The 27,302-nt window shown below is 34.1% G+C and overlaps 3 protein-coding genes across 5 annotated transcripts; 2 read left to right on the top strand and 1 right to left on the bottom strand.

Annotated features, from left to right (window-relative positions):
* Positions 1-2,142: 2,142 nt before the first annotated feature.
* Positions 2,143-7,393, bottom strand: LOC107943085 (zinc finger CCCH domain-containing protein 24). Its single transcript, XM_016876817.2, has 14 exons — positions 6,777-7,393; positions 6,296-6,388; positions 5,872-6,201; positions 5,710-5,782; positions 5,408-5,540; positions 5,183-5,336; positions 4,953-5,033; positions 4,574-4,696; positions 4,239-4,412; positions 4,013-4,147; positions 3,675-3,770; positions 3,230-3,547; positions 2,641-2,684; positions 2,143-2,546 (listed from the first exon to the last, which is right to left on the bottom strand). Exons 1-14 carry the CDS (start codon positions 7,311-7,313, stop codon positions 2,300-2,302), a joined length of 2,538 nt encoding a protein of 845 aa, XP_016732306.1. The 5' UTR covers positions 7,314-7,393; the 3' UTR covers positions 2,143-2,299.
* Positions 7,394-11,048: 3,655 nt separating this feature from the next.
* On the top strand, positions 11,049-13,921 carry LOC107943084 (UBP1-associated protein 2B). Of its 2 annotated transcripts, none has more exons than XM_016876816.2 (2): positions 11,049-12,741; positions 13,546-13,921. In XM_016876816.2, exon 1 carries the CDS (start codon positions 11,245-11,247, stop codon positions 12,739-12,741), a length of 1,497 nt encoding a protein of 498 aa, XP_016732305.2. In that variant the 5' UTR covers positions 11,049-11,244; the 3' UTR covers positions 13,546-13,921. The 2 variants fall into 2 exon arrangements, with proteins under 2 accessions (XP_016732305.2, XP_040946295.1); XM_041090361.1 differs by having other exon boundaries at positions 11,049-12,753.
* Positions 13,922-16,899: 2,978 nt separating this feature from the next.
* On the top strand, positions 16,900-25,217 carry LOC107943087 (la-related protein 1A). 2 transcript variants are annotated; one of them, XM_016876820.2, is made up of 15 exons: positions 16,900-17,518; positions 18,470-19,031; positions 19,242-19,401; positions 19,933-20,023; positions 20,218-20,289; positions 20,631-20,916; positions 20,995-21,184; positions 21,328-21,394; positions 22,465-22,569; positions 22,664-23,004; positions 23,216-23,359; positions 23,579-23,642; positions 24,042-24,187; positions 24,298-24,402; positions 24,578-25,217. In XM_016876820.2, exons 1-15 carry the CDS (start codon positions 17,300-17,302, stop codon positions 24,720-24,722), a joined length of 2,697 nt encoding a protein of 898 aa, XP_016732309.1. In that variant the 5' UTR covers positions 16,900-17,299; the 3' UTR covers positions 24,723-25,217. The 2 variants fall into 2 exon arrangements, with proteins under 2 accessions (XP_016732309.1, XP_040946294.1); XM_041090360.1 differs by lacking the exon at positions 20,218-20,289.
* Positions 25,218-27,302: the final 2,085 nt, after the last annotated feature.

Here is a 27,302-nt window from a genome sequence, read left to right as displayed (position 1 = left end):
ACACGCGGATCCTCCCCTCTGGGTCGGGTCACCGCGCGGGTCAGGGGCAAAACGGCGTCGTTTTGACACCTGACCCTTAAGGGTAAAACGGCGTCGTTTTGATCTGGGTATTTAAACCCCACTTTTCTGAAAAAAAATTCATTTTTACAGACCCTTCAAAAAAAATTTCAAAAAAACCTACATTTTCCTCTCAACTGCTCAGCTTTCAGGGTTCCAAAGCCCCCCGTCACGCCGGCCGTCGGCCCACCGCGCCACCGTACGGTGGCCGGAAATTCAAAAAAGGTATTTTTTTTATTTTTTAAAATAAACTGCTTTTTAATATATATGTATATATGTGCGAAAGATTAAAATAAATAAATATAGAGAATAAAAGAAAAAAATCACCTTTTCGATTTTTTGTTTATATTTCCGGGTAAAAATTACAAAATAGATGAAAAGAAAAAAACCCCCTCTTTATGATGTTCGAATGGCTTTATATAGCCATTTTACAAAAAAAATTTTATTGTTTGTTGCTGCTTGCGTGTGTTCTTCATTTTGCAGGGCTGATGGAGGACGATGGGACGTGCGCGGCGCAAGTGGCAGAGCAGTTGGTGGCTACGGCGGTGCAGAGGAGTTGGTGAGAAGGCCCTAGGTGCGGCGCACCTAGGGTTGCTGCTGTTTTTTCTTTTTCTTTTCTGAACATGAGTTAGGGTAGTTGGGTGTATTGGGTTTGGGCTGATTGGGTTAGGCTAGTTGGGCTGTCCTGTAATGGGTCTTGGGTTTGGGCTGGTGAGTTCAGATTGGGCTTGTACAGCAGTCATGTAAGAATGTTCCAAACATGGAGGGGTGGAGGGAATAATTTGGATTTAAAAAACTGAGGTGGGCAATTAAAAGAATATATAATAAATGTCCAGAGGTGGGAAAGGGAAAATGGAGGGACCCCCAACAAGACTTTCAAGGCAGCTAAGTGCCATAATGGTTGAAAGAAAATACCATACATGTATGCATACAAGAGTTGAGAAAAAGGGACATCCCCCACTAATACTATCATTAGGATTTAGGACTAGATGCAAGATATTTGTCAATAAAGAAAACAAGGGTATATCTATTATAGGTCAAATTATGACATTGATCCCTATAATTGGATTCCTAGTTAATTAATCCAAATAGTTAACAAAGTTAACTATTCCAATTAAAATGCTAGGGTGAATTTTTTATATTTAAAACAATCCTTCCAAAAACAGCATTATGTCAGCTCAATGAGTTAAAATCATTGTTGTTTGAACTAGACCGGCTGATCGGACGAAAAACTAACTAAGATACTGGTCCGAAGAGTCGATTTAAACCATTAGATCAAGAACCAATACAAACCAATTAAACTGGTGATTGAACCGAGTTTTTCTAATTTTTTAAATTTTTAATCAAACCAATTCGACCACCAATCCGAATTTAAAAATCATTGGTTAAAATGGGTGTTTTTAAGAAAAATTCATGATAATATTTTAACTGGAATAGTTAACCATGTTAATTATTTAAACTAACTAATGACATTATAAAAATAAAGAGACTAACCTCAAATTTAAACATTTAAACATAGTAGAGAGACCAAAACTATAATCTAATCAATATAATATATACAAACACACATCAAAAGTGTTAGAAAAGAAGATATGAACCATGAAGAAGTGCAGAGAAAACCAGTTAGTCTATAACTCTATATATATGACTTCGATGAGATATGGCTTTTTTTTTTCCAATAACTGTTTAGGGTAAAATTATATGAAACAAAAGAATAAACAGACAGAAGGAACTACTGCATAAAGATATAAACGTATGAAAATGGTGGGATGGGACTTGCCTTGGGAGGGAAGGAATGGAAAAATAAAGGCCAGGGCAGGCTCAGCAAATAAAACTCAAGCGACTGCACCACTATCATATCCCACAAGACCCGTCATCCACGAAATCTTACTATTCATGGTGGAGACAAGTCCGTCCTAACTTTTTCTCTTTGAGGTCCACTAACTCCATTAGCGTGACAAACAAGTTGAACCAACCACATATTAGTAAGAGAGACTTACCAGAATCAAGGGGTTCAACTTCAATGTTTGAAGCAAGGTCGACCAAGAGAATTCTTATAGTAGCATATATGAGAGAGACCAACAATAAGAGGAAGTTCACCCATGCCAGGGAAATTTCATTATGGAATTTAAAAACAATAGTCAAACATGAAGGATTCAACTTTGAGCATCAAAATTTATGTTGCTAGACTGTCGACTAAATCTTCTGCAATATATTCATGTTCCACTGAGTGTAGGCCATACTATCGCTCCAAGAGCATTACCATTTCACAGTGTGGAGTATGCGGGAAAAGGTCGACAGCCATGGCTTTTACAGGTTGGAAAGGCTCTGAAATAGGCATAGACTTGGCTCTGTGCCGTGCTAAACCGGCACTACTCATGTTCCTCCAACCCCGGTTGTCTTTCTTCCCTTTCTCAACCTTCTCGGGAGATGGAGTGCAGAGCTCAATGGCATTTGCCACTAAGCTTTCGGGATTGCAAGAAATATACCTACGAAACAGAATGAGGGTCGAATTCAGGTTTGCTAAGAGAGGGAATGAAACAGCCAAAATAACAAAATAAAAAGCTCACAACAAGAACTTACACAAGCCTGCGTAATGGAGCATGAGTTCTTAACACTTTGATCACCTGATTTTTCAGAAAACAATAAATGAGATCCAAGATTACAAGATGAGATAGATTTACATTTAATTTTTTTTTAAACCTATAGGTTTGCAAAAATTAACTGATAGTAGAACAGTGTCTAATACTAAAGCCATCCAAGGTTTTCAAACTGGACCTGTTGTCAAACAGGTCAAACCACCAATTCTCAATCCGACTGCTTTGGCCGGTTCAATTGAATAAATTATTAAAAACCATAAATATTAAAAAAAGAAAAAAAGGGTTCAACTGCTGGTTCAACCAGTTCGTGGGTCAACTGGTCCAACCCCTTGCTCTGGACCAGTACCCAAGCTAATTCCTGGTTCAACTGGATGGACCGGTCTGGTTCTGAAAACAGTGAAGCAATCTAATTTTAGAGAGAATTCAGCATGGATCCAGAATCTTCAAAATAACTGCTACTTGACAGGGATCAAATTTAAACAAGGCAATAATGAAATACATGTCATAATCATAGAGCTTAAAGGAATTGGAACAAATACAACTGCTGGTATATCAAGAGTACAAATACTTACAGTGGGATGAAGTCCCATACGTGGAGGATCAACAATAGCAACAACATTTTTGAATTGTGGCACCGAAGAATTTCCATCTTTGGATGTGGAACTTTCCTGAAGTTGATTTTGGATCTCTTTTCCATCATTTTCTGAAGAACATTTTTCAGGCTCTTGGCACGAGCTCTCTCCATCATTATGTGCATTGGTTGTGCATGTATCTTTCTCTTCACCGGTTAATATTCTTTTCTCACTACTTTCTAAGGCACTTGAAAGTTGACCTTGTTTTTCAGAAACATTGAGGTACTCTTTCAACAGAGACCCTATTACATCCTCAGCCTGTTCCTCATAGAGAGCACATAAATAAATAACGAAATAAAGAAATGCAGTTCGACAACTATACTCCCCCCCCCCTTTTCTCTCAAAATAATTAAATCAAGCAAGGAGGCAAGCAGGAAAATCAAACCTTTGAACATATGAATCTACAATTTTTTATCCCATTAATCTCAGCATTCTTATACGCATCTTGAACTGCAGAAGCATTCATTTCAATGCCAATAACCTGCAGATTTTAATGCCGAGACAAGTTCAGCTATTAAAAAGGGAGAATCTGCTATGTATATACAGTTTAACTGAAATCATAATCAACTAGTTTAATACTTCACAAGAACAAAATCAACAAGCCTCAGCATAGTAACTCTTTTCAATTATTATCCAACATGGAGCTCAATCTATGTCATATATTCAGGGATGTAGAGTTTCAATCGTGCATGATGAAGGGAGGGAATTGGATGGTGGTATTACCATACCAACACGATGCGCTAACGTGAGTCCAATCGTCCCGGTCCCACAGCATATATCAAACAGTAAGGTATCAGGACCCAAACCAGCCCACTCACCAGCAAGTGAGTATAATTTCTCAGCAGCAAGAGTATTGACCTGCAATAGAGTTGCAGTTGCAAATTATCCAGATTTACCACCAAAAACGTTTCAACCAGAAAAGAAAGGAACTCAGGCACAAGGTCCTAACCTGAAAAAATGCTGTTGGAGATATTGAAAACCGAAGGTTGCTTATACAATCATGAATTCTAGCTTCTATGATGTTATTGGCTGTCTCTGGCTGAAGGCTGCTTTCCGTCTTCGGGATGGGTATTGAACGCAATGGAGCATCAGTTGGTGCCACGTTTGATATTCCTTGATGATCCTGGACGAAAACAATGACCACAAGGAAGAGCCATTAGATGAGGAGACAACATATGCTACCTGGCTTAGATCACGCGATTACAATGGTAGAGAAAAGAATTATGACTGGATGCAAATTATAAAATTCAGCAGAATACAAAAGAATTACAATGGAACAACTACCTGAACAACAAAAACATTTAAAGGCAGAGGAGGAGAATTTGCGGCAGCACCTGCTGCAAATGCTTGAGCGAGCCTCTCAAACTCATTGGTTACTTGTGCCTCATCAAGCCCAACTGAGCAAACCTAAGCAATCAGTACATAACAAACAAGTTAGCAGATATGTAGTATATGTTTGTCTAAGGTAGTATATTGGTCATTTTAACTTCATCCATGATGAAAACTTAGTCTACCCACCCAACTGAAAAGATTATAACAACTTGAGGCTTAAGTATTTTCTCCTTCATTCTTAACCAGAGCATTCCCATGCATCTTAATAACAAGATATAGCTACAAAAGTAACCTGAAAGATGAGAATTGAGCTTTTGGAATAGACACAGACCTGAACAATGAGCATGACCTCTGAAATATTGGCCTCAAAATTTTCATCTGCAACCTTCCCAGCTGATCTTCCTTCCCGGACCTTGTAAATTGAAATAGAATTTGAACATATAATTAAACAGACTTTACCACCAATTTGATTTAGTGCAGCAGAACTAAAGGCAGCAATAGTACTAGTACTAGTTTGGTAAATTTGTTATGCTCAAAGCCATTGCTCAAGAAAAAACATACCGTTAACTGACGCCAAAATCCTGTATTTTTAAATCTGTTCCAAATTGGGAAGCTTAAATGTTGCAAAAACTCCTGAAAGATTGAAGCATATCTGCAAGCAATTTTAGAAACATTTGGGCAGTCCACAGGTTCTTCAACAGCCGTCACACCCTCCCTGAAAGGATTATTGTCTTTAGAGGCAAATTCCAGCTAAAAAGAGGTTCCCAAGCAGGTTAGAAGTATTACCTAAAATTCCCAAGCATGAACCCCACAGTTGGTTTTCCCTGTTGAGAATATCCAACAGAAAACTCACACTTATTACGGTATCCATTTACAACTGGTGATTCAATTATACCTTCTACTTCACATGGAAGACCGCCTATACAAATCAAGATTAAAGACAAGCACAGCCATTAGTGACCCTACCATTCATTCTGATTTAAAGAAGAACTGATGGAGTACTTGTTGAACTGCAAATTAAAATTATTATAATCAACATATAAGCTCAATGAGAGGATCAGTTTTTAATGAGTAAATGTGAAACATACCTCTTTCCCTAGACTGAAGAACCCACTGAGGAAGTGAAACACCGTTAGGACATGCTTTACGTGCATTTCTCGTCTGCCAAATAATAAAGGACAGTGAGTCTGATATAATTAATAACGAAAATCATCCTAGCAAAAACAGAGCAGAAGAAAAGCGTTTCTAACAAGTTTTTTGAGCATCTGCATGACAGAATTCTTCTTGTGCTCCAATTGATCACCATAAGGCATATGAGCAAGGGGAGTGACTGCATCACGTGCACATTTTGCCTTTGAGGTGGAATCATCAAGTGCAGAACCATCACAATTTGTAGCACCATCTTGTACCTCGTTTGAAGCGATAGAGACACCTGCATTCTCCTTGATCGATGCATCATCAATAGTCTGTTGAGAGCTCAGAGTCGCAGCCATTGCTGATTTCACTTTCCTCTCAAATGGTCGAGGAATGACGTTTGCAACCTTCAAATTCTTGTTGCCAAAAGATTTCCCTTCCAATTCCTTTCAAATTGAACAAAATTTATTATGCCAGTCAGAAACTTACAACATGTTTATGGATCATTGGGTTTCTATATAACTGAAACATGAGATATACCTCAACTGCACTTTTCAATTGTTCTGCATTTTCAAAACTCACAAAACCAACCACCATGCCTTTCTTTTTCTTTGCAGATTTAAAAGTAATTCCCTAGAAGAAGAAAACAATTCATATGAAACACAAAACCAAAAACAAAAAAAACTTCGGGTTACATTCTGTTGCAATTCATGGAATTTATCAAATTATGTCAGTCATGATTGAACTTTAACTATCAACAAACTAGATCACTTGTCCAACTTTGGTAAATTATTTTAATGTAAAAATTGCCTTAACATGCATTCATGACTTACTTTCTAAACAGAGTGACAAATATATTTGGAGCTAACTTTTCATGAGAATTACTCAAAATTAACATACATGACTTAATTTGTTAATAATAGATCTACGTGAAAATTAACATTAAATTAACTGTGTAAAATATCCAAGAAACTTCAAAACCGTTTATATGAAGACTTCAAAATTAATAAAACACACTTACTTGTTCACTAAGAAACTTTCTCAAATTATCCCCATGCCATTTCCTTGGCAAATGCACCAAGCATTTACTCAATTGAGGGTCTCCACACTCTTCACCGTCCTCCCCGCCATCCATAACCATCTCCGTCATCATAACCTCCTGCTCCTCCTCTTCCTTTTCTGCCACCTTCTCCCCATTCTCCCCTTTCATCGCCTTTTTCGCTCGCTCTGAGGTCGGGTCCCACGAGTTATCCAGACGTGGTCGGAGCTCCTCCTCGCCGTGCGCGTACTTGCAAGTGCTGCCATGAGTGCAGGACCCATCTTGACGCCTGAAGTAAGAGCAAAGGGTGGTTTTCCATAGAGGGTGGGGAGACGAGTTCTGGGTCGGGTCATCGTCGTCCCGCTTGCGCTTCTCTCCGGGGTTGGTGTCGGCCGTTGATTGGGGATCGGACGGCGGGATTGATTCGCAACTAGGTTGGGGTGAATCTTGGCCGTTGGTTTGGGCGGCGGAGTCTAGGGTTTTAGTTTCAGAAAGTTGGTTATTTGGTGAAGCCGCCATGGGAGTTATCGGAGTACTACTAGGTTTAGTTCAGTTCAGTTTCAGTTTTTCTGAAGTGACAAACGTGATTTTATGTATGCCCAAATAAATGGTCATAGGTAAATAAAAGTTAACTTCTTCTTTATGGTTTTTTAGATGATAATAAAAATTTTAATCACGAAAATGAGAATGTTGTAAATGATATATTTTTTATATTGAATTTAGATTTTTTCTAAAAGAGGCAATTATAATAATCAATTTATAAATTAGAAGAATTTAGATCTATTACTATCTTCAGTCAATAAATTTCTAATTGAAACCGGCAGAACTATAAATAAAATGAGCAAAGAGTCCTTTGTATTAGCACATTTAGCTATATGATCCACAACCCCATTTTGATCCTCGAAATATGTCGGACACGAACCTCCCATCTTCACCGCAGCAATTGATGTAATAACCTTAATTCTACTAATTTACTCATCATTCCAAGCATCCTCAACAACTATACGCTCCTAGACAAATCGAGAATCACCCTCCATAAGAGTTTTCTCAAGGATCCTTTCAAGGTCACAAACCAACTCTTTCATTGTCGACTTCAACTCAACCGAATCATGGAAATGGTTCCCCATCATCTCATCCGGTGGTCTCCCTTGCTACCCAGAAATTATATTATGAACTCTCAATTGCAACTCTTGAGAGGTGCCACTTTTTTCACTAAATCTAAACATCTCATTTTCTTTTCCATTATGCGCATGCAGCGTGCTTCTATTTATTCAAATTCAGTGACACATCTACTGGTTGTATGACTATGTTTTTTCCCCGATCAGCAGCACCCACAAGTCCCAGTTTTGATCCATCAACTGGGTCCCAACTCAGGTAGGGCTAATTAGATTAATAAAATCTTAAATTTACCAATCAACCAAACTTTTTTTATATATATTTTTTAATGTATTTTTATTTTATCATACATGCTTTATTATCTTTCCATCAGTTGTATATATACTCACTATTTAATCTAATGTTTTTGTACATTTTATTACCATACATTTTATTTCATACATTTTATTACCGTACATATTATTTCATGTGTTATTATAATTAATTAATTTCAAACCATTCGTTTCATTATTTATTGTATATTATATATAAACACGTATCTATGTTCTAAATATATGGTTTCCACACGCATACACGTGATAGGATTTCTAATTTTATTTAAGAATTACAAAGTCTATCCCATGCCTACTCTTGTGGAAACTAGTATTTAAAACACAGAGGTTAGTTTAAAAATAATATATAATAAATAATGAAATGTGCGGTTTGAAACTAATTAATAAATTAAATTGTGAGTAAAATAAAATTTAAACACGTTAATACATCATATTAATAATACCAAATGCACTATAGTTATTTATCATGGTGTTGTCATCAATCTTGCGTTGATGATCACTTGAGTTAGTGTCGAGTTAACTTGTGACACAAACTCAATCAACAAAATTATTAATACTTAAAAGTATGTTAAATTAAACATGTCAAATTAAAATATTGTTACAATATAACTATCATCGTCTTTCATATTGATCTTTTTCTTCTTCAATCTATCATCATCTAGACCTACTCATTTTTTTACCGAGCCCAACTCATGAATAGATCTAATTATCTTCAATCAATATTAAGGCATTGGACTTCTGGTGCAATTAATTGCTTCAGAATTGCAAATTACAATTACAATACTAAATTAAAAAATAATATAAATTAAAATTAATCAGAACATTTACATTAGAAAATGATAAGGGAAAGTAGGGGTGAATTTAAAATAAATTTAGTATAACATGTATTACGAATTAAATAAATGTGCAACGATGATAAATGAATATTATAATTTTTTATCTCGGCATTAATTAAAATGATCTTTCATCACTTTTCGATGTTATTATCATTTGACTATGACTTGATTTATCTTAGAAAAATCATCACTTTAATATTCCATTATTTTCTAGACAATTCAAACGTACTAATACTAATAATCTCCATATGTTGAATGCTATTTATAATGATAAATCTTAATTTTAACCAGTATATAAATGTAACACTAATTAAATGATAATTTATTTAAAATAATATATATTATTAATAATTAATATCCTCAATTTTATAGTTCAAACCAATATAAACTCTATTCAATAAAAAAAATTCATATGATTTTATCTATTATTCATAACTGCATAGTTCAAATGAATAAAAACTCTATTATTTAAAAAGGTTTATTTATTTAATATTTGTTTAGCAATTAAATGAACATTAAAGAGTGTTCCCATTGATTCAAATGTTTATTTAAACTCGTGCTTTTATATATATTATAGATATATGATACTAATTTGTATTCCCATGCGATGCGTGAGTCAATTGTGTATATTAAATTTATAATATATTTTTTTATTGTTCAAATTTTTTAATGAATTTCTTCAAACAAATCATTAATAAATTAAAATTTTAAAAATATTTAACTGATTTAGAATCAGTTATATTAATGTTATTTAATTTTTAAAAATATATAGTTAATATTAAAATAATACAAAAATTCATCATAATTTTAAGATTAATAATAATATACTTTAATTTAAATATTATAATTAATAATTTTTTACATGTTATTTATTATATATATTGTTAAATTAAATTGTTTTAATGTTAAAATTGTCAGTAATTTGGTTTTTGTGATTTTATATTTATCTCTACTTTGCTTTAATCAATCAACATGATTAACTCTTATTATATTTGAAAAATATAAATTTATCAATTTTTTTAAAACTATATTTTAAAGTTAATAATTTAATATTCATTAATTTTATAACGACAATATTAAAAGTTATTTCAATTAAGTAAAATCTTAAAATTAAGAGATAATTTATTTAAAATTAACTTTATATTTAACATATAAAAATTTATAAAGAAAAAAATTAAACAATATTTAATAACTTAAAAAAATTAAAAGAAATGAGTAAAAGTGTAATTTACCCAAATTATAAATAAGTGTTTCAAATAGAATGTCATGTGCCAGTAAACTCTAATACAAACATTATTATTTATTTCATTTTTTTTAAACTCATATTACTATAATATATATATGATCATGAAGGCACTAAATTGCTCTTGTCTATCACTAGTATTAAAAACTCGATTATCTATAATAAAATTCATTGTCGTGTTTATTTATATGCCCTTAAGATATATATATTCTTAGGTTCTTAAATTATAAAATATTATCGATATTTCGAATTCAGATAATTTTTGAAATAGATGAACACCTTATCAATAGATAATTACTTGGAGTACAATTAAGTATACTTTTAAATATATATAATGTTTAATATAAAAATATTATTTAGACAATAATTAAAAAAATCGGAATAGTTGATTGAATTAATAACGAAAACTTGACCCATTTCAATGTGTGGGTTGAATTGATTTTAGTTTAAATTGAGTGTATCGGTTTAATTTAAAGTTGTTTCTGATAAATTAAAAATTTAGGTATTGAATAATTAAGTATTAAATTTTTTTATTATTTTATTAAAAAAATATTGCTAAATTTTGAAAGTGTGGAGCGTATCAAGTGGAGTTATGTCAATACGACATTATTTTGGGTTCGAGTGAATTGAGGTTTCAGGTGTTTGTCTTTTTACGACCATTCAAGTTGAAAGGAATTTAAATTGAAAGGGATGGAGTTGAAGTTTTGGTTGGAGTCAAAATTCACTCATAAAATTTCTTAAGATGCTGGGAATATAAATATAGATAAAAAGGCGTGGGCCAAGTTTATTGAGCCCAAAAGAAACCATGGGCGCCCGATCCGACCCATACAAAATATGATACCAGTACTTAAAGAGTAAACCCTAGGTTGTCCCGATTCTCAGTTCATCCCTAAATTTGATTTTGCAAATCTTTGAATTCCTCCATGGCCAGAAAGCGAAAGCAAAGCTCCTCTGACTCAGAACCCCCGAAAATAGCGTCGGAACCTCAACCGGTCCAAGAAAAACAGCGGCAACAACCTGTATACATACCCGAAGATCCGAACCCGAATCCAAACGTGGACGAAGAACAGCAAATACTAGAAGTGGAAGAGGAAATCGAAGAAGAAGTAGAAGTAGAAGAGGAATTTGAAGAGGAGGAGGAGGAGGAGGAGGAGGAGGAGGAGGAAGATGACGAGGACGACGAAGAAGCGGAAAACGAAACCTTAGTAGGTTCATCATACGCGGCCGTCTTAAACGGAGCACCCAGAGAAGCGGGTCGAGAAGATGAATCCGACGACGAACCGGTCGAGAAAATTCTAGAACCGTTCGCTAAAGATCAATTGATTACCCTTATTAAAAAAGCGGTCGAGAATCACCCGGATTTTATCTCGTCGGTTCGGGAGTTCGCGGATGCGGACCCGGCCCATCGGAAGATCTTCGTACACGGGTTGAGTTGGGATACCACTGCCGAAACCCTTACCGCCGAGTTTTCAAAGTACGGCGAGATCGAAGAATGCAAAGCGGTTACTGATAGGGTTTCCGGGAAATCGAAAGGGTACGCTTTTATTCTATTTAAACATAGGAGTGGGGCGCGGCGGGCTTTGAAACAGCCACAGAAGAAGATCGGTATTCGAACCACTTCTTGTCAGCTGGCAGCGCAAGGACCGGTTCCTGCTCCGCCTCCCACTGGTCCACCGGTTTCCGAGTATACCCAGAGGAAGATTTTTGTTAGTAACGTATCGCCTGAATTGGACCCGGAGCATTTGCTTGAGTTTTTTAAACAGTATGGGGAAATTGAAGAAGGTCCAATGGGGCTTGATAAGCAGACAGGGAAACCTAAAGGGTTTGCTCTTTTTGTATATAGGTCGGTCGAGAGTGCAAAAAAAGCGTTAGAGGAGCCTCATAAGAATTTTCAAGGTCATGTTCTTCATTGCCAAAAGGCCATTGATGGGCCAAAACAGACTAAAGGTGTTTCTGGTGGGCATCATCAGCAGTATCAGCATCATCACCAAGGGCAACATCAGAGCCAGTCTCATTACCATCATGCTAAGAAGGGAAAGTATTCGACTGGTGGGTCAGAGACTGGTCATTTGATGGCACCATCAGGGCCTGCTGGAGCTGGGTTCAACCATTGTGTTGCTGCTGCTGGGTTTAACCCTGGAGTGGCTGCTGCTGCACCGGGTTTAAACCCTGCTCTGGGACAAGCTTTGACTGCGTTGCTCACTTCACAGGGAGCTGGTTTGGGGATCGGTAATCTGCTTGGAGGGTTTACTGGTGCGGCTGCGAACCAGGGAGCACATGCTGCCGGTTATGGGAATCAGGTTGCAGGAGGCTACGGAAACCAGATGGGGGTGCAGGGTGGGTATCATAACCCACAATTGGGGCAGGGCGGTGCTGGTAGGTCTCAACCTGGTGGTGGTGCTCCTTATATGGGCCATTAGGTAAGCCCCAAGGTAAATGTATATAATTTCGTGGTTACTTATATATCATTTCTATAGCTATTGATTTGCATGTGTAATTGACCGTCAAAATGATAAACCTAATATAATTGACTGACTTGTGATACTGTATAAAGCTAATCATGATCTCACACTGTTTGAGATGAGTAGTGTCTAGGAGCAGGTTATGTAATTTCTAAGCCTAAAAAGGAATTGCATAAAAATGTAGTACAAGCTTGCTTTGCCTTTCTGAAAGCACGTAGGTGTTTATTCTGTAAGTTCTAAAGAGTTCAATTGTTGATTGCTTGAGATGACTTGTGTTATATTGTTTGATATTTTAACTTTAAAATTAATTGTTTTTAACGAGTATTAAACAACTGAAAAAAAGCTCTTAGTATGTTTTAACTTTGGATTTAATTGTTTAACACTAGTTTTGCAAACTAAGTTTTGTTGTTTGAGAAAGATTGGTCGTCTTAAGACTGGTATATTGAGTCTTAGCTTATCTATCTCCACTGATATGAAGGGTTATTATCAATTTTCATAATCATCAACATTTTGTTTAAAATTCATTCATAATTTAGTTCCTTTCAAAGTTAAGAGAACATCATCTCACTTTATTTTATTTATTGAATTTCATTTTGTATTCTGGCATTTGCTGGACTAGAAATTTTAGTTAGTTAAACCATGAAAACAGAGTCTTATTTGGTTTTGCCTAAGATATGAAATTCTAGTTCATCTTTATCATGTACCATTTTTCCATGAATCTTTTGTTTTATACTCTTTTTTATGCTTCTATTTATTGTGCAGATTCTCTCATAGATGCATCAATCATTTTTTTTTCGACTCTGGTGATTCTGAAGTTACTGGCACTCTTTGCAAATGTGGTCTTTAAATTTGTAACAAAAGTCAACCTCAAACCTGTATTTTTATTTCTATTTAGAACTCTTTCCCCCTCACTTGTTTTAAAAAAAGATGTACTATTTCAGCTTGGATATTCGTTTCTTGAAAAGTGTTGGGGAACAGGTAGAATTTCCTCGCAGAGGACACAATTGCTGTTTTCAGGCTTTCAAGTGTTACGCAAACAATGACCTTTTTTTTCTTTTTTTCTTTTTGAACATTTTCTTAAATTGACAGATGTTTTATGGTGACTATTTCTTATATGAATCAGAATGTTTTTAATTTAGTTTTATGCGAGACAAAACTTTTCCAAGGTATTGTTACATTTTCTTGGTTTCTTGTGATTTTTTAAACTAGTTTTACCTTATCATAAATTGCCCTTTTTTTTGCTGGCGTTCCTCAAGTTTAACTTCATATAGATTGCTGTTTCCATTACTTTGATGGTAGTCTGTGTAGCATACCAGATTGTGAAGTCGTTAGCTCCAAGTATTGGACAAAATGAGATTTCGAACTGCAGGTACAATGGCTATATATGGTCCTGACCGTTGCTTTCATGCTTAGGCTTTGCTTGGTATGAAGAATGGAAAAGAGTGCAGATGGATATTTTGTTAATCTAATGATTAAGCTACGAAGTATAAAATGATTATGGATCTAAACTATTTGATTAACAAATTTTACATCTTCACTCCTTTTCATCATTCGTACAAAGCAAAGCCTTAATATATTCCTAACTTAGGCACCCCCAGCTCCTACCAATCTCCCAAGTTCCCAACCCCTTTCTCCATATATTTCTCGGTGGTTGAGGATCCTTGCCTTCAGAATGAACAAGTGGAGTTATTGGTGTTCCTTTCTACAACGACTTGTGAACTGGCACCTTTGTCTTCAGTGACAATTGTTTGTTCATGTAAATTATTTTGGTCAACATATTTTGCACTCGATTCGAGATGGGGAATGGAACCAGCCAACATGTTTTGAGGATGCTCTGACCTGTTGTTTATTGTAAAAATAAACAAAAAAAAGTGCCCAACATGTCTGGAAATTGTGCCTTCATCTTGTTTGAGTTAATTGAGTTAAGATTCATTAGGCAAAGAATTTGTTGTTAGGTGAGTTGCTGGGACCTGACAGGCAAAGGATCTACTTTGTTCCAGGTATGGAACTGGTCTTGGTTGGTCCTCACCCCTTTTATGAAAGAGAACTGTCTACCTGCCTGCATCTTTAAATTGGTTGCCCCTAATATTAATGCCTTCCTTTATATACATATGTTTATACGGAAAGATAAGTGTTAAAGATAGAAAGGAAATCGATTTGTGCAGGTAATGTTTTCATCGTGACAATGTGCAAAAACAAGGCACTCCATGCATTGTGATCACAATGTCATGGCATTACAATATATTGTAATTTTAGAACTAGAGATAAAAATTTTAATGTTTTTGAAGATGGAAAGTTGTTTAGTATTTGTTTAACTTAATTTCTTTTTTATTTAGTAGGAAGATGTGTATTCTAGTAAGATATAAAAAATTTAATTTAACAAAAATTTCTTATCTATGAATTAATTTTAAGTAAACGACTGTGATATGGTTTTAGAATTTCATTGACTTTTTAAGTAGCATATTAGATTCTTTTCTCATAAAATGCGTTTTTTTTAACTTATAAAAATAAATAAAAAATATAAAAGTTTAGAAAGGTAAATTATAATATTATGTTAAAATAGCAAAGATAAAACAATATGTTATATTTATGGTTCATGATAAGTACAAAAGATATCCTTATTAAAGTTTTATATGGTCGATATTTTTAAATATTGATCAATTTAGTAACATGATAAAAATAAATGATGTTTTGGTCGTTCTTTTACATACTATAGATTAATATTGAAATACACAATTGAATGTCTTTGTTCATCTATACTAAAATGAGTTGGTACGCTATTTGTGGGCAAGAAATATTTTCCAAATGAATGATAGGTTATAATGCAAGTGATATTTTTAATAAAGGTAGTTATTCAAATGAAAGTGTATAGAATACTTTAAATTATTTTTTTTTTAAAATAGAGTTGGTGATATAAAGGTGTTGTTTGATAAATTAGGAAATAAAAGTTAAATTTTTAATGTTGAGTGTAATAAACATTAATAGTATGGCATTTATTGAAAATTAAGTGTTGAAAATGATATATTATTTGATAAATATAATTTTTTTTAAAAATGAGAAAACTAAAAATGTCAAATATTAAATAAAAAAAAGTTAACATCCAAATTAATAAAAAATATTTAATTTAAATTCTTATTTATGGAATACTCTCTAATGTAATTTCCTCTTGATATTTAATTTCTAATGTAATATTTAAAGGTTTTTAAATGAGAACATTGAAAATAATATTTTATAAAAATATAAAAGATAGAAACTCTTAATTTAAAATTTTTTTTAAAATAAAAAGTTCATAGTAATTTTTTAATCAATTTAGTATTCGGCTGTTTAGTAACACCACCTTAATTAAGAGTTAAGATAATAGTATAGATAAATTGAAAATCCTTTTGAATGAAATATCAAACAAGTCCTAGTGATATTAAATCCAACGAGTATTAATAACATTTAGCTGTTCTTTTGTATTCAATAAATAATTTAATATTTAAAATATAAAAATGTTTTTTAGTGAATGGTTATTTTTATTATTAAAAATAAAATAAAATTTAAAATATAAAATTAAAAATTTAAATGAGTAACTTTTTTTCTTCATCAAAAGGCATTTACGGGTCGAACGGCTCACTTGGGTTTAATTTTTAAATAGCGTTGACTTGATTCATCATTCAAAAATTTAAAATTGGTAAAAAAAATAAATTTATATTAATATTTATATATTTTTATAATCAAATTTAAATAATAATATTTTTGTAACACTTCTACATTCGTCTTATTTTATTATCGTGATTTTAATTTAAACATGTTTCAACATGTTCGAACTCACGCCCTTTTATATTGATATAAAAGGATATTAATCAAAGTAAAACTCATAATTTGTTTTTTTAAATAACTATAGGTAAGTTTTTTATTTAATAATAATAATAATAACCTACATAATTTGGGCCATTTCTAAATATATAAGGGTCTCTTATTATAGAAACGGATCCGGGCCGACCCAAAAGCTCTGAATCTAGGGTTTTTGATGTGACCCATCCTACGCAAAATCTATCTTCCCAAGCCACGTTTTCTTTTCCTACTTCCAATCCAATTCTATTTCGTCTCCGGCTATATAGATTGCGTTAGCTCAAGTGTGTAAATAGTGAAAACTTGCCCTGGCAATAGTTATTTCTCTCTCAATACTATAAAACCAAAGCAAAAAAGTAAAGCAGACATTCATGCCTTTGTTGGCCTTTTGAAGTTTTTAACCCTCACTAATCACTTTTGCAAACTTCCTTGGTCTCTCTATCTGCAACTGTCAATCTTTCTCAAATACTTCCCCCAAAAAAACCCCACTTTTTAATACTGTTAAAAACCCACCCCAAAACCTTTGATCTTTTTGAATAACACCTTCATTTAGTGAATCAAAGAGTGCTTTTTTTGTTTGTTTGTATGCTCTCTTTTTTTCTTGTTACGAATTGAATTGATTTACTGACTTTGGGTTGTTTTTTGGTTTGTTGGAGAATTTTGGTGGGTGGTTGTAGAGATTATGGTAATGGCTGATAATGAAGCAGGGGATGGTCATAACGAGGTCAAGTCACCATGGAAGACTCCTGCAATTGATGGGGAGAAAGTGGGTGATGCTCCTGTTATGGGCACCCAATCTTGGCCTGACCTTGGTGGGAATCAACAAACCCCTCTAAACAACAACCCTCAGGTTGCTGCTGATGTGTGTGCCCCAGCAGCTCCACACCCATCAGTAGAGCAGGTTCGTCATTGCTTTTTGGGGTTTATTTTTGTTTAATTGGTGATTGATCGCTTTTAGGAGTGAATGTATAATTTGGATGAATTTGAAATCTTTAGATGTAATTTGAGTTTGTTTTGGTAGACTAAGTGTGTCATGTGGAATTATTAGGTTTAATGTGATCTCAAATGGACAATTTGAAAGACCAGGTTTTTAGCCTCTTATAATTTTGATTTGAATATCAGTTTATCTCCCAACCCTTCAGTAGGTCAGGTTAGTCTTTGCATTGGTGATTGATCACGTTTATGAGTGTGAAATTTGGATAAATTTGATCTAGCTTTAGGTGTAATTTGAGTTTGTTTTGGTAGACTAAGTGTGTCTTATGGAATTATTAGTGCTAATGTGTGTGTGTGTGTGTTTTCTTTTTTAAAAAGGACAATTTGAAAGACCAGGTCTTTAGCCTCTTTTACTTATATATTTCATTTGAATATCAGTCAATTGCTTTCTGGTTTCTTAAATTTCTTTGATCACTTTATATCAATTAAAAGTCTTCTAGAGAGACTAAGCTATATTGACTAATGAGCAATGACCACCCTTTCATGACGTCCGCTTGTTAGACATGTTAAAAGGATGATTGTAGGAGTTGTTTTCACATGTCAAGAAGAATTGAAATATGTCAGATGAGTGTTCTTAATAAACCTTTGTGGAATATAACTTCCCTTTGAAGAATTCCCTACATCATTGAGCCATCTCTGATTCTCAGTCAGTCTGGTTGTCTGTGTTTGCTTCTTCTTTGCATTTTCTGTTACCTTTATGTATGATTATATTGCGGGTCATCATATTGAGGCATGATATATTTAGTTGTTGCCAATGTACTTCTTTTTTTCTTCCTTGCAATTAAGAAGAAAAATTGAACAAATTGTTGTCTCAGTGTACCTTAATTTTATCATCTTTCTCATTTTTTGGGTCTTTCAGAGAGCAGCTGGGCAGCCGAAATCAAATGGATCTGGAAACCCCAATGCTTATTATAAGCATTCATCAGCACGCCATCAGAAGTCAGACACTAAACGCAATCCTAATGCTGGGCCTCGTTTTCCTGTACCTTTACCTTATTATCAACCACCGGTGCCAGCTGTTTTTCATCCTATGGTACCTCCACCACACATTGCAGTTCCTGGACCCGGGTATGCTTACCACCCTGTTCCTGGACCTTTTCCCGGTATTGATCCTCAGTTGGTAAAATCTGGATCTGAGACAACAATGCAAGCCTTTGGTCCCCCAGTTCAAGGTGTTGATGCCAGCAGAAATATGCAGCTTCCTCCCAGAGGAGATCCCAATGCTTATCCTGCCAACTTCCCTAATAGAAGACCCAATGTGCAAGAACCTGGTGGACATTTTAATCCTGGCTGGAACCATCAACGGGCATTTAATCCTAGAGAACCCATTCCCATGCAGCCAGGTGTTGGACCGAGATCTTTTGCTAGACCTCCATTCTTTGGTCCAGCTCCTGGGTTCATGATTGGTCCAGGTTACCCTGGTAATATCTCAATCCCCGTATTTTTGTTTAAAACACTACAACATGTTTCATTACTTCTTACTTTGTCAAGCTTCCTTGCTGTTTATGTCTGCCAGCAAGGTAAGGTGTGTATTTCAGCCTCTCGGATGATACTGCCTTTTGTTCTTTTTTCAGCTCTTGTTTTGTATTATGCCTTTCATGGAGTAAACTCCTTTTTATTATGACCTTCAGGAGCTTTGTGCTATGTGCCTATCGCTCCTCCAGGCTCCATTAGGGGACCGCATTCTCCACGCTTTGTTCCATACCCTATAAATCCAGAGACTACTGTGCTCCCTCCGGAGATGGTAACTTTGAGGGCTAATATAATGAAACAAATCGAGTATTATTTCAGGTGAGGAAGGCTTCTTTGCCTCCTATTTATTTAATATCTTTTTTTCTGGGTACCGCAGTCTAGAATTGCTTCTAAATTCCTCCACTTCCCCCATTTATAGATGCCATTATCAATGTTGGCATTTATGGGTATTTTTACTTAGTGCTTTGCTAGTAGGTGATTGATTCATTTGCTGTAAATCTTTGCACTTCCAAGTCTGATTGTGCGCACACGTTATTAATGGGGCCACTGAGGGACAAGAACTCTTACATAAAACTGATATTGTGGTAGCCACTTTAGAAAGTTTTCTATGACCTCATATCAATTATCTTTTGTATGTCATTGGAGTTTTTGGTATAGCAATCATAGTCTTAGGTATTTGGCATAAGTTTCATGCTCCATGTAATTGGCTCACATTAAGAGGCCAAAAATATGAACTTTTTGATTGTTTTTCATTAATGATTGCTGTAGATTTAATTGTTTTTCCAGCGCTACATAATGCGCATATCTTTGTATTAGTTGTTGACCTTTCTTACCCTCTTATTTTTTTAGTGATGAAAATCTTCAAAATGACCATTACCTGATTTCCTTGATGGATGATCAAGGATGGGTTCCAGTCTCCACAATTGCAGACTTTAAAAGAGTATGTTAACTCACTACTACTTAGCTTATATGGCGGCGTGTGCCACTGCTGTATTTTGTGTCGTTGGGTTTTTTCTGTTTTATTTATGGTTGTTGCATCATTAACTGATTGAATAGATTTTCTATCTCTTCATTTTTTTTCCTTAGCCTGAGAACTAAAGCTTTTGTGTGGTTTTTTCACTTTCTGAGTTGCAGGTTAAGAGAATGAGTACTGACATACAGTTTATCCTTGATGCTCTTCAGAGTTCTAGAACTGTAGAAGTGCAGGTTAAGACTTTTATTTCTCTTTTGGGTCTACTGTTCTGAAATTTGATCTTTTACTAATGTATGCAAGTTCGGATCAGGCCACATGTTCAATTCTGACCTCTGAATTGATATACTTTTATCTTCTCCATATGGTTAGCTTTAATTTACCCATTGAACCAAATTCATAGTAAGTTTGGTTAGCTATAATTATGAATTGATGGTGGTGATGGTGCTTATTTTCATACCGTTTAAATTGTGTCTTATCTGTCATTGTTGTGTGGGTACATTGGTTAGTGATACTGCCTTTTGATGCTATTCTTCACCTCAATGACCTTGTCTCTACTTGGTAATTGATATTATAGGGTGACAAGATACGAAGACGTGATGAGTGGTCCAAGTGGATCCCAGTTGGTTCAACAACAACATTGTCGTCGGAAGCTCAGGCTACTCAGTACCAGCCAAAAGAGAATGTTACTGATTCCTGTGGAAATGATCTGAATGAAGATAATTCAAAGGACATCTGTGAAGAAAACTTCAATATTCCTTTGGAAAGTGGGAGCTTGGATCATGTACCAGCTGAGGGAAATCATGCAGAAGTGATGTATAAAAGTAACAGAAAACATGCAGCCGTGCAAGTTCAATTAGATGGTGAGAAATGAGCATTTTCTGGTGGAAATGGTAACTTGAACAGGAAATTAACTGTTGATTCCAACATTAAATTCTCAGATATTGATCAGTTACAAGGAATTGATCGCATAAGGTTCAATTACCACAGAACTGAAAGTGTGGAATTATCGCCAGCTGTAGTAGTACAGAATGTTGCTGACCTGTCAAATGATTTTGCACATACATTTATGCTGGATGAAGAGCTGGAGCTGGAGCAAAAAACAACAAAAACTCTTTCTGCATTTAACAGGTACTAGATTGTGTATGTATTTAATGGCTTATCTCTTTCAGTGTTGAGCTAGGAAAATTTTTGCATCTGAATAAAGGCTTATTTCGATGCTTTCAAATGCTAATAATGATCCCTTGAACATCTGAATGGCATTTTTTTTTCAGACTGGATGAGGAAGAGGATGACATGGTCAATGATCAGGATGTTCAGAGACTTGTGATTGTTACCCAGGTAATGTCTTACAGCTCTGTATGAATTCTTTTTCAGCCTTATTATTGTATTTAATGTTTAAAGATTGGTGCATCGGAGCATCTAAGTTTGTGTTTTTACTTAGTAATTTATAATAGTTGTTCTTACTATCATGACCTTCAATAGTATCATATTGATTGTTCAATATCATCAGAGAAGATAAGAATCCCCGACTTATATTTGCTATCCAATGGAAATCCAATTCAAAAAAGATTATACATATGTATAGAAAAATTACCCCATCTAAATCAGTTTTTTCACAGGCATTGAATTTATGAAGCATATACATGAATTATGTAATGCTTCCATTTTGTGAAGTTGAAGCATTCTAAACTTCATTCAAGAGGGACAGTGTTCTTCCTCAGGTGAAATTGATGGATAACTTTTTTTCCTTTTCACATCGGTAGTGATTTAGCTTTTAGAGACATTAAGAGCGAATAGTTGGCTCTGCTCACTCCTCTCCCCTCCTCTTTAGGGGTGTAATCAAGCCGAGTCAAACCCAAATAGTGGTAAGCTCAAGCTTCACTTGAAATTCAAGGCTCGAGCTTGATCAAACATCAATTTCTAAGCTCAAACTCAGCTCGAGACTTAATTGAGCTACTCAATCTCAAAAGCTCGAGTTTGTTTGTACTTAAAACTATTTCTATATAATAAGGGTAAGAATGTCATTGCATAATATAAAAGTATATTTAATGAAAAGCTTGATTAGGCATGTGAGCCGTATGGTGCTCGAATTGGGCTTTGATCAATAGCTCGAGCTACTTGAGTTGTAGCTCGGCTCAATAATTCCTGAATCAAATTTGAGTTCTTTTCAAGTCAAACTCAAGTAGCTTGCGAGCATCGGTGTCTCATTACACCCCTACTCCCCTTTCATCTCTTACCTCCCAATTTCTTCCACTTTTTTTAATCTTAATTGGGACTGGTATGTTCTCTCTGTTTTTAGCTTATGCCTGTAAGCGTATGCTTTCTTTGGGTAATGTTTTACTTGTATTAAACTGTAGAATGGTTGTGGTTCTATTTTTACGGAACATATCTTTTCTTCTGATGTGCAGAATAGTGGGATAACTGAAGGATCAAAAGCTGGTGCAAAAGATTCAAAGGCCATATCCAGTGAGCTTGCTGCTATGATAAATGATGGTCTTGTCTTCTATGAACAGGTTGGCACTAGTTTTTTCTAATTTATTAATAAATTTCTCGTTTGCTGTTTTATTTTCTGTAATCTAATTATTGGAACATGATTGTTGCAAGCAGGAGCTGAAAACTAAACGATCTAGGCGTAGAAAGAATAATTCTAATTATGAAAATAAAGACGGAAATCCAAGGTCTCCAAGGGGTGCATTAGGAGTATCAAATCTGAAGACGGGTGAAAATGCTGCTGGGAGCAGTAATCTTGAAGAATCTGGAGGATCGAGTTCCCGAAGGAAGCAAAATAAAGGCTTCTCCAAGCAACAGTCATTCCATAAGCAGAGATTTTTCTCCGGCAATTCAAAGAATCATGGAGCTAGTCGTAATTCCATTGCAATAATATCAGAAAGTCCACCAAGTAATTCAGTTGGATATTTCTTTGGTTCTACTCCCCCAGATAGTCACGGGTTAGTTATAAGTGACCATTTCTTCACTTTAAATATCACGACTTCTGTAAGTTCTTTTTGCTTTCTTTCAGTAGTAACTTCCTTTACTTTATAGAGTGCAAGAATATAGACTTGTTACTATAGGTTTCAAATATAAATTAAACCTAATTAAATTGACTAGATGATGAGATTTTCCCGAGTTAATTGATGTCTAAGCTTCAATTTTTTACAGCCCTAGGCAGCCTTCGAAGTTGAGCTGTTCACCACATGGGACTCTTTCCAGCAGTCCACCAGTCGGTTCCTTGCCAAAGTCATTCCCACCTTTTCAGCATCCAAGTCATCAGCTATTAGAAGAAAATGGTTTTAAGCAACAGAAGTAAGGAATGGTGGATCTTTTCCCTAATATATATGTATTTGTGTATACTTATGCTCATCATGACTTGATGAGATTTTTGTTGCACAAAAAAATATACTTTGTGGTTTGTTCTTGAGTCCATCAGCGTGCACTTGTACTTCCTTACAGAGGGGAGGGAGCGATGGAGAGAGAGCACTTGTGAAGAAAAGTTGGCTAATTTAGTTATATTTTTACATTCAGGTACCTAAAGTTTCACAAGCGCTGCCTGAATGACAGGAAGAAGTCGGGAATTGGATGCAGTGAGGTTGACTTTATATTTGAACTTTCTGAGCTATTAAAGAACTGTTTTACATTAAATGAAAAAGCCACTATTGCACATCTTATATTGTTTAATCTCCGTTACAAAAAAATGAGTTGTTCAGTTTCTTTCCATTTTTTGCCCCATTGTTGCCATTTGTAATCACTGTACCTTAACGGAAGCTGAAGCCCTGAATATGTGTTAATGTTTAATAGCTGATTTATCCTCGTATACACATATATATGGTATTCCTAAGACTTCATATCTGTTTGGACATGTTTCTTGTTTCTTTAAATCATATCATCATCAATGCTGCAAAGCTACTATAGCTAAGCATTTGAATGCATTTTTCCAGCTGTTAAGAAATATAACTTTTCTAATGGTTCCCCTTGGTTATGCATGCAGGAAATGAATTCACTATACAGATTTTGGTCGTATTTCCTCAGGGACATGTTTGTCCCTTCTATGTATAATGAGTTCCGGAAACTTGCTCTTGAAGATGCAGCTGCAAATTACAATTATGGGATAGAGTGTCTTTTCAGATTTTATAGGTAACATTGATGGTATCCAAAAAAAAAGATAATTTTGGTTCATTTTTAGTTGTTTTCTTTACTTCTTTCTTTTCTATATGTGTACTGATTACGTTCTTCATTTTTTTCAGTTATGGTCTAGAGAAGAAATATCGAGATGATCTTTATAACGATTTTGAACAACTTACCCTTGATTTCTATCATAAGGGCAATCTTTATGGCCTTGAAAAATACTGGTAATTTCCTTTTTTTGCCTAACATTTATGGCTTTGAAACGAGCGCTGCATGCTTATGTTTGAAAATGAGTATGTAGAAAAAGAATCCTGATTCTTGGAGATGAAATAATATTTCGGTTTCTTGCTTACAAATCTAAGGCTGTTAATTGAACTAGTATTTACAAATATCCGGCAGGGCATTCCATCACTTCCGAGATCAGAAAGAACCGATAAAGAAACATCCCGAACTGGATAGGTTACTGAGGGAAGAATACCGGCGATTGGAAGATTTCCGTACCAAAGAGAAGAATACTAGTAGCACAAGAGAGGAGCGCCATTGATGAGTGACGTAATTGATCCCTAGTGTTATTGAACCCCAATTTTGACAAGCAACTCTGATGACTGGATCAGAGAGTAGGAAGGAGTTCAAGGTCTATATGAATTATGATTTGGTTTATGAATGCAGAGGGAAGATGAGTTTTGTGTAATGTATATTGGAAGGGGGTCAGATAAATTCTGGTGCGGCTGCCGATTCTGGAGGCTATCCATTTTTGTGTTTCCTGATATTTGTGTAGGCTTTTTTGGCTCGAGGGTATATCTTTTTTTCTTGAGTGATCTGCCAAGCTTGTGGAGATGCCATCTCCAATGGCATGCCTGTGTTTTTCTTTGATCATTTTAACTTCCCCCTTGAAATTGTTGTACATAAGGGAAACTGGACAAGTTTCAAGTTTTAAGCCCCCCACCCCCCAAAAAAAAAAAACGTTGTAAAAACCTGGTGGAAATTGAACAATAAGAGATTTAATTCTTAATCTTACACTGTAAATCATTTTCTTTCACCTCATTTTTACTTGCTAATATGAGATCATATATATTTGGTATGGTAAAGGTTTATTGTGGATGAAGTTGGCTGGATTTTATTTATGAATTACCAATGATTGGCTTTTTATTGTTTTGAGGTTTCTCCGGCATGCGTTTAGATGCATTTACTAGATCCCTTCTTTGTCGGGCAATGTGATGTCTCTCCGTCCTGTTTGATCCCTTTTCTGCATTCTGAGATCGCAAAGGTTGTTATGTATCATGATGTGTATGCTACTTAATCTATGATATTTCTTTTATGATAATAATAAGTTAAAAATGTTGAGGGCTAGAGACGGTGGCCGGGGCTGGTAGGAGTCTTGGTCCCTTAAAATAGAAAATTTTTTATTTAGCTCTATAGTTTATAAAATTTTAAATTAGTAATGGTAAAATTATATTTTGGTCCTTCAAAGTGATAAAATTTTGATTTAATCTTTTAAAAATTATAAAAATATAGACTATTAAAATGATAAAATTATATTTTTACTATTGCAAAAATATTCAATTTAGTTTCGCCTCCTAAAATTTTTTTTGAATGGAAAGATTTTAATTAGGATACAGGTTTATGCATCATAGTACAAAAATCTTGATTTTTATACTTTTAAAATGACCGCAAAGATCCCTCTACTTTATAATAACAAGCAAAATAGTCCTTTTGTAATAGCAGAAAAGAGATTAATTTTATGAAGTGGGCTTAATTAAATTATGTGACTTCAGTTTAAAATATAACATGAATAATTCCTAACTAACACGACACGTCAATCATATTCATTGTAATTTAATCAGAACCATTAAAGTTAATCAGTGAATAGAGTATGGAATCAGGTCGACCTAAAATAATAATTCAAGTTAAGCTATAATGAGTTGGGTGAATATACCATCAATAAAAAGTTCACATTATATAATTATCCATTTTAATTTGATAATTCAACTAAAATATTTTAAAGTTTATATCAATTTAAAATATTAACTCATAATTTAAGAACACCTATTGCAGTGAATGAAATAGGGCTGAGAAAAAAAATTAAGAAAATAAAAATAAAAATAAAAATTTTTAATTTTTATTTGATTTTATCAATTTCGGTTTAATTATTATGATTCAATTCAATTTTTAGTATATAAGATTAAAAAAAAAAGCTTCTATTATCCAAACCGAATAAAATTATATTTTTATTTAGCTTATAATTAGTTTTAAATTTTTATATTTTATAACAGAAAAATAAATATTTAATATATATACATATATATAAATGAATGAAAATAACTAAAAGGGTATATATATTTTAAACTTTTAGAAACTAATAACTCGTAAAATATTGGTTTGATTCAGTTACCTTTAATATTTAACTAATATAATTTTTGTAGATTAAATCTTAATTCGATTAGCATTGACATTGTTGCCAGTGCGGGAGTACGTGAGTACGAAGGTTAAAATATGCTTCAAATCCCTATATAGTTCATAAATTTGAAATTTAATCTCACTACTTTTATTTTTAAGAATTTAGTCACTCTACTTTTCAATTTTAAAAATCCAAGTCTAGTTGCTATCATCGCTAAAATTCTTTTGTTAAATTTACTGGGGTGACATTTTAATTTTTTTTTAAATCATTTGATACTAATGTAACAAAAGAAATAACATTGAAAATGCTGATGTGGATTTTTTTCTTAAAAACACCCATTCAATGCCGTCATAATAATTTTGTTGTTGTTGTTGTAATAGTGTTCTTAAGAAACAAATGACATAAACATTGTAATTGAAATAGTTAATATTATTAACTATTTAGGCTAACTAATGACATTACAAAAATAGAGGGACAAATTATCTCAAAAATTAAAGGAAAAGGACTCAATCCAAGTCTCAACATAGTATAGGGACCAAAACTAAAATTTGACCATTTAATTATAATGTAACAAAGGCAAACCCAAGCAAAGACCGTAATGGCATTCAAATTATATATAATCATGTAATACTATAATAGAAAAGTTAACAATATTAACTAATTAATCTAACTAATAAATTATAAAAATATAGAGATAAAATTATTTTAAAAATTAAATTATAAAAA

This window comes from Gossypium hirsutum, chromosome D03 (assembly GCF_007990345.1).
Source record: "Gossypium hirsutum isolate 1008001.06 chromosome D03, Gossypium_hirsutum_v2.1, whole genome shotgun sequence".
Classification (NCBI taxonomy): domain Eukaryota; kingdom Viridiplantae; phylum Streptophyta; class Magnoliopsida; order Malvales; family Malvaceae; genus Gossypium; species Gossypium hirsutum.
Note: the sequence above shows the minus strand (reverse complement) of the source record. Positions and strands in the feature narration are given on the sequence as shown.